Source organism: Aythya marila (genome assembly GCF_965140915.1).
Source record: "Aythya marila genome assembly, chromosome: 26".
In the NCBI taxonomy this organism is placed as follows: domain Eukaryota; kingdom Metazoa; phylum Chordata; class Aves; order Anseriformes; family Anatidae; genus Aythya; species Aythya marila.
Genome location: NC_139067.1, coordinates 629,884 through 642,561, shown reverse-complemented (window position 1 = coordinate 642,561; position 12,678 = coordinate 629,884). Strand labels below are relative to the sequence as shown.

General features: G+C 56.3%; 1 protein-coding gene across 1 annotated transcript; it reads left to right on the top strand.

The window, feature by feature from the left end:
- Positions 1–2,089: 2,089 nt before the first annotated feature.
- Positions 2,090–12,317, top strand: DDHD2 (DDHD domain containing 2). The gene is made up of 17 exons (XM_082779602.1): positions 2,090–2,393; positions 3,066–3,256; positions 3,980–4,069; positions 4,462–4,582; positions 5,587–5,676; positions 6,843–6,978; positions 7,568–7,776; positions 7,938–8,008; positions 8,156–8,275; positions 8,484–8,579; positions 8,929–9,036; positions 9,135–9,290; positions 9,368–9,470; positions 9,545–9,721; positions 9,996–10,158; positions 10,425–10,543; positions 10,709–12,317. Exons 1-16 carry the CDS (start codon positions 2,207–2,209, stop codon positions 10,513–10,515), a joined length of 2,109 nt encoding a protein of 702 aa, XP_082635728.1. The 5' UTR covers positions 2,090–2,206; the 3' UTR covers positions 10,516–10,543; positions 10,709–12,317.
- The last annotated feature ends 361 nt before the right edge of the window (positions 12,318–12,678 follow it).

Sequence of the window (12,678 nt, the reverse complement as noted above, 5' to 3'; positions counted from 1 at the left end):
GGCCGTGTGGGTGAGACACCGGGCGAGCTGGCGGAGCCGGCCGGGCAGCACCGCACCGCACTGCACGCTGCTGCAGGCGAGGGCTGCAGGACAGGAGGGAAGCCTGGAAGGAGAGCACGAGCCGTGCAGCTGGGAGGGCAGGACGATGAAAAACAGCTTCTGCTGCCTCTTCCCTTCCTGCTCGGGGCACCACGGAGTGGAGAAAACAACTGTGTCTGCTGGAAGGGAGCGGAGCTGGTCCTAACCAAGGCTGCCCCTGGTGCTCCCCTGGCTTCGTGCTTCAGCCTGCCCACCTCACGCTGCTTCTTCTCACTTCTGCCCTCCCAGGTTCAGCTCCACGTCCAGGCCCAGGCTGCCAGTGCTCTCCAAGGAGTTACCAAAGAGCTCGTTTCTCCCCGTTACCACATTCGTTTTCTGTTTCATTGGCGTGGGTGTCGAAATAAAGGCCTGGGTTCCCTCCAAGCAGGATCCAGCCACGGGCTGGAATTTGTTCTCGCAAGAGGTGGTGTGTTAATCACACCTCAACGAAGATGAAATAAAGTGAAATCACTCGGTTCTTGAACTGGTGCCCTGTATGGCACTGAGAGCTGCAGGGGTGCCCGCAGCCTGCCCCCACCCAGCCCCTCACAGCAGGGTCTGCCCCCACAATGCCAAATCAGCCCCTGCAAAACCCACCAGGAGGAGCGGGCAGGGCTGGAGCCTCGCCTTCACCCCCAACACATCCTTGCAATAAGCACAGCGAGGCCGCCAGCCCTCGGGAGGCCTCCCCCCGCTACCGCTGAGCTTTCACAGCTCTTTCTGCCACTGCCCCTTGAGTACCGTGGCCACAAACGGGCGGCTGCTGCGTTCTGGAGGACGCGGCGGTGACCTGAAGGCTGGTGCAGGGCAGAAGCTATCGGCCAGATGCAGTCAGCCTGGAGCTGGCTGCAACTTTGTTTTCGACACCGGTTTCGCTCCCAGCAGCCAGATTTGCATCGATCACAAAGCTGCTTTGTTTACTGCATCCTGCTTGCTGTCCTGCTCGCGTCTCTGCCCAGAAGAGGCAGCTCGGCTCCACCTGTGCAAGGAGGCGCGTGGAGCGACCCCGGGTACCTCGCAGCCTCTCTAGCACTGCAATGCAGTCAGCTAGGAGAGGACACAGAGCTGCACACGCAGCCGCTGTATCACCAGCGCTCTGTGGACTGGTGCAAAGGTTTTCCTGCTGCGGAGATGTGGTAGGAACGATAACTTTATCTAATCGTAAGAAAAACTGGAGGTATGCGCGTGGCATGCCAGCAGACAACGCCTGGAGGAGGGGAGGTGGTTTTGGTTTTTGGTGTTTTGGTGCCGAACCCATCCAGGTAACAAATCCCTTCACGATATTTCCTCTTCCGGAGCTTCAGTCCCTGTGTATGGGAAGGACTTGGCAGGGGGTTATGTAAACCCCAATCAAAATCACACGAAATAAAACTGAAAAGCGTGCTGACACGGCAGCGTGTTCCTGCAGGGCTGGTTATTGGGGCAGCTCTCTGAAGATGTGACTCTGAATTACGCCTCCAGCCCAGCAGCCAGCATGGCCCTCGTGCAGATGGGGTCGCCTCATTTTCCCCAAATCCCTGCCCAACAGGGGGGCAGCGATGGGATTAGGGCACACCGGTGGTGCTGCAGCCTGCAGAAATCCCCTGCTGCCGTCCCCGCGGGGTTCCCGGTGCCTTCCACCCCCTCAGAGCAGGGCCCAGGCTGCTCCCCGCGGGGTCACAGCACCCATGGGTGCCCAGCGGAGCGGCTGCATGGGTGATGCTCGTAGTGGGTGGAAAAACGAGGATTTGGGGTTTTTTTGCACTGGTGTTTTTAGCTCTGTGCTCCTGCCAAGGGGCCGTGGCGAACCTCCCCCCGGCCCCCGGGCCCCCCGCCTCTAAAAGGGCTTCCCCTCAGCCGCTGCCACGGTGTGGGGCCCACCGGGCTCCGGCCCCACCGAACCGGGGGGGGTCGCGTTTGTGGGGCCGACCCCAAACCGGGGGCCCAGCGGCGGGCGGGGCCCGGTCGGGGAGCACCGCCCCGGGCTGGGCCGGGCCGGGAGCGGGGCTGGGCCGGGCCTGCGCCGCCGGTGGAGCCGCCTCGGGAACGGGAACGGGGACGGGGACGGGAACGGGGGCGGCGGGGGGCGACAGCAGCCGGGGCCCGGCCCGCGCCCTTCGGCCCGGTAGGCGCCCGGTGCCCGGTGCCCATGGCCGGCCGGGAGCAGCCCCCGGAGCAGCCCCCGGTGGCGGTGGCGGCCCCCCCCGGCCCCGCCGAGCCCCGCTACGAGCCGGTGGCCCCGCACTGGTTCTACCGCAAGGCCGCCGAGCCCCGGGAGCGCTGGGTGCCCTTCAGCGGGCAGGACTCGGCCCGGCTGGAGGAGGCGCACGGTGCAGGTAGGGTTGGGGGGGTCCCAGCGGGGGTCCCGGACACCACCGGGCTCCCGGGGGGGCTGCAGCAAGCTGGGGGGATTTGGGGGGGTCCCGAGGTGTGGGGGTGCGGAGTGACCCCCGGGGAGGTGGCGGCACCCCCACAGATCCAGCTGCCAACGCGGCCGGGCGCTGGGTGCAGCGGGTGCGCCGACCTGGTTTGGCGGCACGTGCTCGAAATGATGTATAATTGATTAAAATGATGTATAATTGATTAAAATGATGGGTAATTGATTAAAATGATGGGTAATCACGCTGTGAAGGGCCCCCCTCTCTCGGGGGTGGGATGGTGCAAATGGCACCGGGGAGATGTCCCCGTGTGGGCTGGTGGCGGTGCCTGGCACGAGCGGCACGGCTCAGGACAGGGCCCTCATGCTCGGCCAGGGGCTCGGTGCTTTCGGCTCACCTGGGGGATGTCTGACATGGGGCACATCCCTCCTGGGATGCTCTCCAGCACTGTTCCCCATGCTCGAGTACTGGGAACACGGGTGGTTGTTGCCACTTCTCATCCATGGTATTTGTGTGGTGCCCACGGAAGGTGCTCCGGTCGCAGCCCTCTGGTCGTGCACAGCACAAAGCTTTCTGGTATTTTGCCTTCGTGGGCCTCTCGTGAGTAATTTCGGGCTTTGGTTCCTGCAGGAAGAGAGAAAGAAGCCGTGGTTGTCCCGACGTCGGGGGGTCGGTACGACGTCCACCTGAAGCAGAGGCAGCGCGTGGCGGTGTACTGGGAGGAGGAGGTGTCCGAGGTGCGCCGCTGCACCTGGTTTTACAAGGGAGACAAGGACAACAAGTACATTCCCTACTCGGAGACCTTCAGTGAGGAGCTGGAGGTAAACACGCCTTGCCTGACAGCATCCACCGTGCCCTCTAATTGTCAAACCCTGGCCCTGACATCCCAAACTCCATATGGGGCTACTGGCACCGCGGTCACGCCTGAGGACATGAACTCAAAAGAGGCTTTGGCAGGACATTTTCACAGCTGATTAACATAACTGTAAATACTGCCACTGTCTCCCTTCTGGCCTGCTGGAGCTCGGCGGCCTCCCCTTCCTCCTGCCCCCACCCAGCAGCATCCTGCATCCCTCTCCTCAACAGCCCGCTTGTTCTCTGCAAGCTGTGCAGCTCGGGCCTTGCTTGCAGCCTCTCCCTAGCATCCTTGTTCTTTTTTTTTTCTCCTGACCCTGCCTGTTACAACTTCTCCCTGAGAGAATCACCCTCGCCACACTCATAGCTCCACCAAGCCCAAAGGAGTTGTAAATGTAAGAGTATTTATTTACGCACTTACTTACAATTGTCCATATCCCGATGTGCCAAAAACGCAGCTCTGAACTGATTCTGATGGGGAAGTCAGTTGCTGCCATGGAGATGGGGACATCTTAGAGACTTCCTAGGAGGTGATATTTAGATAACCCTGTTGCTTCCCCAATTCAACCTAGCTGGTTTCTATTCCTCTTTCACAAAGTGATGCCTTAAAATGAATGGGAAAGGTCTGAAGTGGTTGAATATTCATAGGCATACCTCCAGCTGACTCACGGGGGCATTCTTTTCCTCAGGAAGCTTACATGATTGCTGTAACCCTGGATGAGTGGAAGAAGAAACTGGAGTCCCCTAGCAGGGAGATCATCATCTTGCACAACCCAAAGGTGAGGAGAGTGATCCCTGTGCGGACTGGTGAGGACATTCCTCAGCGATGGGAGAAAGCCATCACGTGCCTCCCCTTAGTTCTCTTGGGAGCCTGTCATTCTGCTTTTATGCGGTTTCTTTTAACCACCTCTGCTTAGAAATCAATTTTGTCTGAATGGCATTCCCCTCTCCTGCCTGCTGTAGAGCCGAGGGCGATGCCAGCGGTGTTTCACACTGTAATGTTTATCTCCAGGCACCTCTCACTCTGTGCAAAGGGCTCGTAGCAGCTCGGTTACAGCAGCGTGACCTGGGACCTCTCCATACCTCCCGTATCAGCCATTGCAGCGAAACGTCCCCTCTGCTTAACCACAGCGTGTGCTGCAGCTTAATGACAGGCTCTCCTTGTTTACAGCTGATGGTGCACTACCACCCGGTTGCCACCTCTGATGATTGGGGCTCAACTCCTACAGAACAAGGTCGGCCTCGGACTGTGAAGAGAGGAGTAGAAAACATCGCCGTTGAGATCCCCAGCGGTGAGCTTGCTTCTCCCCCCCTTAGGCCCAACCAAAGCTGGCGAGTCTGTTTTCCACACAATTTCTCATCAGAAACATCCATAATCCTGATCAATGAAGGGCACGTCTAAAAGTTTTGTGCCAAAAAGATATGAAAGGTTTTTAGAAACCTTCGTAGTGCCCCCAGTGCACATCAGTGCAGAGAGGAGACAGACGCGTGGGAAGAGAGCTGCTCCCAGCTCCTGCGCTCTGAAACCAGAGCTGCTGAGAGCGCCGGGGTGCCTGAAATTACTCCTGAGGTTTTGGCAGGTGTGTTCTTAAAGGAGGGAGTTTCCTCCCATGCTGGGGACACCAAAGCTTACCACCCAGCCTTCCGTGCTGGAATCTGGCTCGTGTGCTCTCCCTGTCTCTGCAGCCGTGGATCAGCTCTGAGCTGCTGTCAGGCTGCAAGACTTGTCCTGTTGGTGAGGACAGGCATTTTTCCCCATCTAACACCTTTGTTTTCCATGCACGTATGCCTTTGGGAAAGCATTTATGCAAACTAAAGTGTGTGGGAAGTCGGGACCGAAATGCTTGAGAGGCAGCTCCTGCCCGAGCGCTGAGCCTCGGCCGTGCTCAGGCTGGGTGACTCGAGGCTGTGCACGGGGCAGCTGCAACAAGTCCTTGGGGTCGTGCCCTCTCCCTGTGCCAAACGTGGAGAGTGACAGCATGGGTGAAGCTCCTCGAGCCACCTCACCTTCCTGCACTGTCCCCTCTGTCTGGACCCATCCCAGGTGGGAAGGGGAATTCAGCAGGACAGAACTCAGCAGGACAAGGAGGTCAGAAACTCGAGAAGTGCCACTGCCTTAAGGCACACGCTCTGGGCACCAACTCACTTTTTTAAATTTTTTTTTTTTAACCTGGACTGAGATGAGGATGGCAGGCTGGCACTGTCCTGCAGAGCACGTGGTGTCACCGGGTCGGCTCCTCCTTCAGTGGTGGTCTCTGGCAGGGTCTGTGTCCTGACCTCTTCTGTTTATCTGCAGGAGAGCCTCTGCAGATCGATCACCTGGTGTTCGTGGTGCACGGCATCGGCCCAGCCTGCGACATTCGGTTCAGAAGCATCGTCCAGTGTGGTAGGTGGTGAGCCTGGCCGGGGAGCTCCTTCCATGCGCTGCGTTCGGCACAGCGAGTACACCCTCTGCATGGACAGAGGGAATCGCTGTCAGAGCGCATTCAAACCATCCTGACACTCATCTTGGCAAGCTGCGCTGCTGAATTTGCTGACTGCAATGGGGAGTGTGAATACAATGCTTGCTAATCCATTAAATCCTACCATCTGGAAAGGTTTGGGCAACCACTTTTCATCATTGCATTCCGCTGCTGCTCAAAATAGTGAGCTTCCCAAACTGGATACAGATTTTCCAACTGTCTAAACCTGCTAAACTAATTAGTAACCTGCTCAGTTTATTGCTCCAGGTTAATCTCGCTGGGTGTAACACCAGCCCGGCAGCCTCTGGCATGATTTTGGACAAAACCCCAGGGACGCTGCTTCCGGCTCAGGAAATCCCTGAAGTGCAAATCCCTGCAGGCTAGGGGAGTGTAAGAGGAAGCTGTTGAGTGCTGCTGTCGTGTGCTCCTCCAGACATCCAGCACTGATCAGTACTGGAGGCAGGACACTAAGCAGAACGAACTCCAGCCTGACCTGTTTCGTAGTTGTAGTTCCGAGACATTCAGTTCTGATGAGAGGTCATCACCGAAACTGCCTGGAAGCCCAACACCACCTAACTTGTACAAATCAAGGCAGCTGGGATTTTTCACAGCAGGCTGTCTTTAATGCCGTCTGTTCTTCTATACGTTCATCCAGTGAAACTATTTCCAAGGCTGCTCATTTGAAATCAGGGAAATCAGCCTCTCACCTCCTCAAAACAGTAATTTCAAGTTCATCTCCCTTAGGATTCCCCTTCTAACGTGTGCACCTTCACAATGGTTTCTTTCTTCTAAATTCCTACAAGTACCTTCCTTATCTTGACTGCCGGGTTAAAGCCCTGCACACGTGGGAAGGAGGCTTGTTACAGATGGGGCAGCAAAATCCAGTAAACACACATGTAAGGACATGGAGCCTTCCCCTGATCTTGTAGTTAAAGATTCAAGGTCTTAGGGTAGCAGCAGCTTAAAGACCCTGGTGGGATTTCCCCCGGTAATGATCTTTTCTTTTATCTTATTAAGTGTTGTTGATGCAGCAGGCTTGCCCTGTAGCCCTGCTGCTCTTGAGAAGAGTTCACGTTTGTTTTTTTTCCAGTGAACGACTTCAGGAACGTTTCCCTGAGCATGCTGCAAGCACACTTCAAGAAAGCCCAGGAGCAGCAGCAGATCGGCCGCGTGGAGTTCCTGCCCGTGAACTGGCACAGCTCCCTCCACTCCACCGGGGTGGACGTGTAAGTGTCCGCAGCCAGCCCCCTCCCACCAAAATGCTGCTTTTTGTGGCAGCTGCTGCAGATGAAGGGAAAGCCGTGAGTGTTCAGGGCTGTGTGTGCACGGGTGACCAGGGCAAGGAGCACCCCGTGCACACCCCCACCCCTCTGCCCAGCCCGGCTCTGCAGAGCGCAGCAGGTGTCTGATCTGATCAGCATGCAGACAGAGGGAAGAAGCTTCTGCCTTTTCTTAGCTAAGATTAGAAGGGGCCAGGGGCATCCACATCTCTTTAAATAGGACCTCTGGAAACGGAATACCCCATTTCAGCACTTACAGACCGCTCTGCAGTGCCCTAGGAAGGGGAGAAAGCAGGCTGGGTTCCTGGGGAAGGACGGACAGGCTCTTGTGCTCCTGCCTAGGGAGGTTCCTGGGTGCTCAGGCAGAGCACAGGCTGTGCTCCAGATTTAGCCTCTTCTAAGGAATCTGGGTTACAACATCACACCCTTTGCGACGTGGCAGTCCTTCCCTCAGCTTCAGTTTTGCCTTAGAAATGTGCTAGGGTTCAGGGGCACCTCTGACAGCAGTTTCCTCTCCTCTTCTTGGCCCCTGCAGGGACCTGGAGCGAATCACTTTGCCAAGCATCAATCGCCTGCGTCACTTCATAAACGACACCATCCTGGACGTTTTCTTCTACAACAGCTCCACCTATTGCCAGACCATCGTGGACACGGTGGCGTCCGAAATGAACCGCCTCTACCAGCTCTTCCTGCAGAGGAACCCCGACTTCAAAGGGGGGGTCTCCATCGCGGGTCACAGCTTGGGTAAGGAATTCCCCGCGGTCCCAGCGAAGTGGCTGTCACCACAGTGTCCCCAAAGCATGGCAGCAGGGAGGGCACTGGTCTTCCCAGCCCAGAAGGGAGATGGCTCGGGGTTTTTCCTTGACTAGATGCCGATGCTCGATCCATCTGTGCTTTGTTTCCAGGGTCACTAATTCTGTTTGATCTCCTGACGAACCAGAAGGCTGCTCCCGAGGAGGATGAGCAGAGCAGAGAGGTAGGAGCTCGCTGGCTGAGCAGGGAGCCAGGGCATTCCCACAGCACCGTGTGGGGAGCTGTGCTGGGGCGGGGGAAGGAGGAGAAGGTCCAAACTGCAGGAAAATAAATGAGCAGAAAGCACAGTCCCTGGTTGCTCTATTCACAGGGCTCCAGGACAGCCTCGAGCAACACAGGCATTGAGGAATTAAAAGAAATTCTGAAGAAGCTGGAGCTGTCTGAATACTGCGATGTTTTTGAGAAGGAGAAAATGGACAGGGAAGCACTGGTAAGGAGCTCTGTTATATTTTTTTTTCCATCTCTTGTATTTCTTCTTTGTTTTTCTTGCCAGTCCTCCCACCTGTCTTCCTGGTACTGAGTCACTTGCACATGAAACTTCTCTTTGGAGTGCAGCAGGAGCAGAATGATAGAGACCAGAACAGAACTGTGCACACCTCTCTGCTCCGGGGCTAACGGCTGCGCTGCTTATTTTCTAGTTCTTGTGCACAGAGGAAAACCTTAAAGAAGTGGGAATTCCCTTAGGACCAAGAATGAAGATCCTCAATTACATCAGCTCCAAGAAGGAGAGGCAGGTATGTTGTCTGGGTGGCTTACCTTCACCCAGGCCAGGTCCCTTCACTCACACAAGGAGCAGCATCACCACTGATGATTGCGGTATGCGGGATGTGAGGTGTCAGTCCCTGAGCACCCCAAATGCCTCATTCCCAGCTGTTTCTGTTCAGACAGCTTTCAGGGGCTCACGTTTGGAGCTAGTGTTATGGATATGGCCCTCCCACAGGGTCTCTGACACAGGGAAGGTGCTCAGGAGGAGCTTCTCACCTTCACCACCGGCAGCCCTGGTTCTGGAGGGGTAGGGGTGAGGGCAGCTCACGGCCTCGCTGCAGGATCTGCCCCTGCAGGGTTCCCTCTGTGTTGCTGCAGGGCGTCAGTGAGCGGGGCGCAGCAGCGCCGGGGCACAGCGGGCAGGCTGGCCCCGATGGCACAAGTGACAGCAGGGACTGCCAGTACCGGGACATCGGCTTAGGACAGGTAAGGGCTGAGCTCGTCGCTGTCCTCGAGCAACGAAGCACCTGCAGCACCAGCATGGAGTCTGTCTCACGAAACAAACCCAAATCTCCCTCCCCTAGGTCTCGGCAAACTATCCCCAGCTGATCTACAAGCCCACCATCTTCTTCGCTTTTGGGTCTCCCATTGGGATGTTTCTCACGGTGCGAGGAGTGAAGAGGATCAACCCCAACTACAGCCTGCCCACCTGCAAAGGCTTCTTCAACATCTTCCACCCCGTAGGTATAGGAGGCAGAGCCCTCCTGTGCGGGAGGCACGGTGTGCGCCTCGCTCACTGCCCTCCTCCTCCGCACAGTTCGACCCGGTGGCGTACAGGATCGAGCCCATGATTGTCCCGGACGTGGAGTTTGAGCCCATGCTGCTGCCTCACCACAAAGGCAGGAAGAGGATGCACCTAGGTAAGGGGCACGGCTGCCTCCTCAGCCGGCCGCAGCTGCAGCCCCGGGGCTGACGCCGAGTCCCTGCCTTTCAGAGCTGAAAGAGGGGCTGACGCGCATGAGCGTGGACCTGAAGAACAACCTGCTGGGCTCCCTGCGGGTGGCCTGGCAGTCCTTCACCCGCGCCCCGCTGCCAGCTGTGGAGGCCGGGAGCACCGACGTGGAGGCAGAGGAGGCCGAGGACAGCGTGGAGAAGCAGACGGGTCCACCAGGTTGGTGGGGGGCGCGGGGTGGTGGGGAATGAGGGATGCAGCATCACCACCAGCCCCCAAAGAGGCTCCTCGGGGCTGCCCGTTACCCGTCCTGGTGCCAAAGCCAGGTGCTGCTGCTGTCCTCTGCACTCAGCAGATTGCCTTCAATGTGGTAGTCTTCAAATGCTGTGACCTCTCCCTCCTCCTTCTGTCCGTGGGGGGGCACAGCTATGGGCTGCACTTTGCTGGGTGCTGGTGCCCCGTGGCTGAAGCACACTCCTCTTCGCCCCTCCAGATGTAAAGCCAGAAGAGCCCCCGCCAGCAGCGAAGGAGGAGGCCTCCCCCATCAACGTGGGGAGGCTGAACGGAGGGAATCGCATCGACTACGTGCTGCAGGAGAAGCCCATCGAGAGCTTTAACGAGTATTTATTTGCACTACAAGGGCACCTCTGCTACTGGTAAGCTTCTGCATAGCTGTCAAGCTTCAAATTTCTGTCCCATATCAGCAGAATGGTTCATTTTTGAAGCCAACATAATAAGAAAAGCTTTAACTAAGGAAGCAAGGTACACTCCTGTCCATACCGACGCAGGATGGGGGGTGGGAAGGAGGCTGCTGTGTTCTTGCCTGGCACTGGCAGAGGCTGCACCTCTCCCGTAGCCATCACGGATGTCCTGAGAGAGGAGGGAAGTGTCCCCCTCTAATGCCCGTGTCCCCCTCCTCCAGGGAGTCAGAGGACACGGTCCTGCTGGTTCTGAAGGAGATCTACCAGACCCAAGGCGTTACACTGGATCAACCTTTGCCTGGAAGCCAATGACCAACCTGGGCTGTTCTGGCTGCCTGACGTAAGTCACCTTGGCTGTGCTTTTCTGCCAGATTTCCTGGGCCACCTCAGAGGACACGGGGTCCATCTGAGGGAATGATGTTTCTTCCTTACAGCCCTGCAGCCAAGGCAGGGATCTGTGTTGGGCTTTTGAGTTTATTCCTGTGTTCTCTGTTGGCTTTTTTAGATATGATTCAACCGAGTACTCACCAGGAAAGTCCAGACTTCTTCTCTGCCTTCCTCTCTCCTCTGCTGCTGTGTCCCGCATGCTGCTTCCCCAGTACTTGCTGCTACCTGGAGATAAGGACGATTTTCCTCCGTTTTGGGTAGGGTGAAAAAAAATAATTAAAGGAAACCACTTCTGCTCACACACACACACACACAGCACTCACACTGTGACTCCCTGTGCAATAACTACTCCTCAGCCCTGAGCTCTGTCTGCCCACCCTGAGGTTCTCTCACCAGCTCTGCAGCACTGATGCAGACCGGGTGCCTGGGCTAGGAATTGACATAGGAGGGGCCTGAACCCTGCTGCGGGCTTAGCGACACAACTGAGAGCTTGCAACCCCGCGAAATAAAAGCCTTAAACACGCAGCACAGAGAGAGCTCTCGCAGCCTTGCCGAGGGAAGGAGATGCTGCCTTCTCCTGGGAGAGGGCCGAGGCGCTGCCTTTCTCCCTGCCGCAGCGCAGGGCACTAGGCTCACGCTGCAGCCTTTGGGCGGCGCAGACAAGGAGCAGGGGCACCTGGTAAACAGGTCGGAGGTTGTGTGCCAGCTGTCCTCATTCCCTTGTCGCTGATGCTGCGCTGTGCCCGGCGGGATTGCCCCATCAACAAGTGGTGAGAGTGGCATGTTTGTGAGTACCTGACCTACTGAGGCTCCTGCCTGCTGTAACACCGTGGCAGCAGCCTCCCAGCACACCAAGGACCCCCCCAGGCACCGCGTGCGTTTCCCACAGGACCACAGCTAGCAGCTAGGTGTAACCATGCATGAGGGAAGTTTTACCTCCAGCTCCCAACTCCAGCTAGGCTGGGGGAAAGCAGCTGCCCCAGGCACTGCAGAGGCCTGGAGGGCCAGCTCCCTCCCGTGCTTTGCAGGGGATCCCACAGGGATCTCACGCCAGCCAGGCTCCAGTTGTTGTTTTTGTTTGCAAACACGCAAAACTGAAGAAGCAAAAGCAGCTTTGTGTGCAGCGCAGGCTGCAGCTTGCTGCTCTGTTAGCTCTGCTCTAAGGGCAGCGGGGCCAGAGCCCCAGGTGATCCATGCCTTGTGACCAAAAGCATCCAGGCTGACTCACTGCCTGGGCTGGAGCTGGAGCACAGAGCAGGGCAGAGGCGGATGTTTCGCTGATGTGTAGGGCCATTGCTTTGATAATACGGGACAGCCTTTGGGAAGAGCCAAGCCCCCTTCCCTCCCTCTGACTTTTGCCCTGCATGGGGTAATAAGCCTTGTTTCCACAGCCTCGGTTTGTTTGTCCTCTGTTGTACCACGTTATTTGCACTATTTGAAAGGTGTTGTTTGCAGCCTCCAACCTCCTCCCACCCCAAAGGGACTGAAGCTGTTCTTTTACCTGACGGCAGCAACAGACAAGCTGCTCAGTCAGAGCCTGAATTACTGATTGCTAAAGCGTCTCCTACAAGAGTAGGAAAAGGAACAGTCTTAACATGGGACATTCAACTCATGATCAGCTTTTTAAGTTATGCACTTTGTTTAAAAAAAAAAAAACAAAAACAGAAAGGAAGAAAAAAAAGAATTTTAAATGTTATTTAATGTCTTTTCCAGTAAAAGCAAACATAAATAAATAGATGACTCTGGTGTGTTCATGTTTGGAGGAGAGGGAGTGGGCTGAAGAACTTACATTTGTCTAATTTTAAGGGAAAGTTAAGCTATTTCTGTAACTTTTACTAAAGCTGCAGGGTCATACCTTGGATTTCTCAGCAGCACTCTGCCTTTCCAGTGTATGACAAAGCAAACCATGGCATAGGGAGAGAACACCATTGAAAGGATGCTCTAAGACACTACTGCATTTTCTGCTTCTTCACAACTCGATTAAAGCCGCAGAGAAATCCCCACCTAGAGACCCACGCCGACATACCAGAGTAAATGGTTTGTTTATACAGCCATAAGCCCAGTCACTGAAGTGAAGTTTTCAGCACC

What these genes read in the sequence shown, in the direction of transcription:
- DDHD2 (XM_082779602.1), top strand. Translation starts at nt 2,207, where the DNA reads ATGGCCGGCCGGGAGCAGCCCCCGGAGCAGCCCCCGGTGGCGGTGGCG. An exon ending in AGGATGAGCAGAGCAGAGAG is followed by an intron (nt 8,009 to 8,155) that starts GTAGGAGCTCGC and finishes CTCTATTCACAG; the next exon opens with GGCTCCAGGACAGCCTCGAG. An exon ending in GAAGCAGACGGGTCCACCAG is followed by an intron (nt 9,722 to 9,995) that starts GTTGGTGGGGGG and finishes TCGCCCCTCCAG; the next exon opens with ATGTAAAGCCAGAAGAGCCC.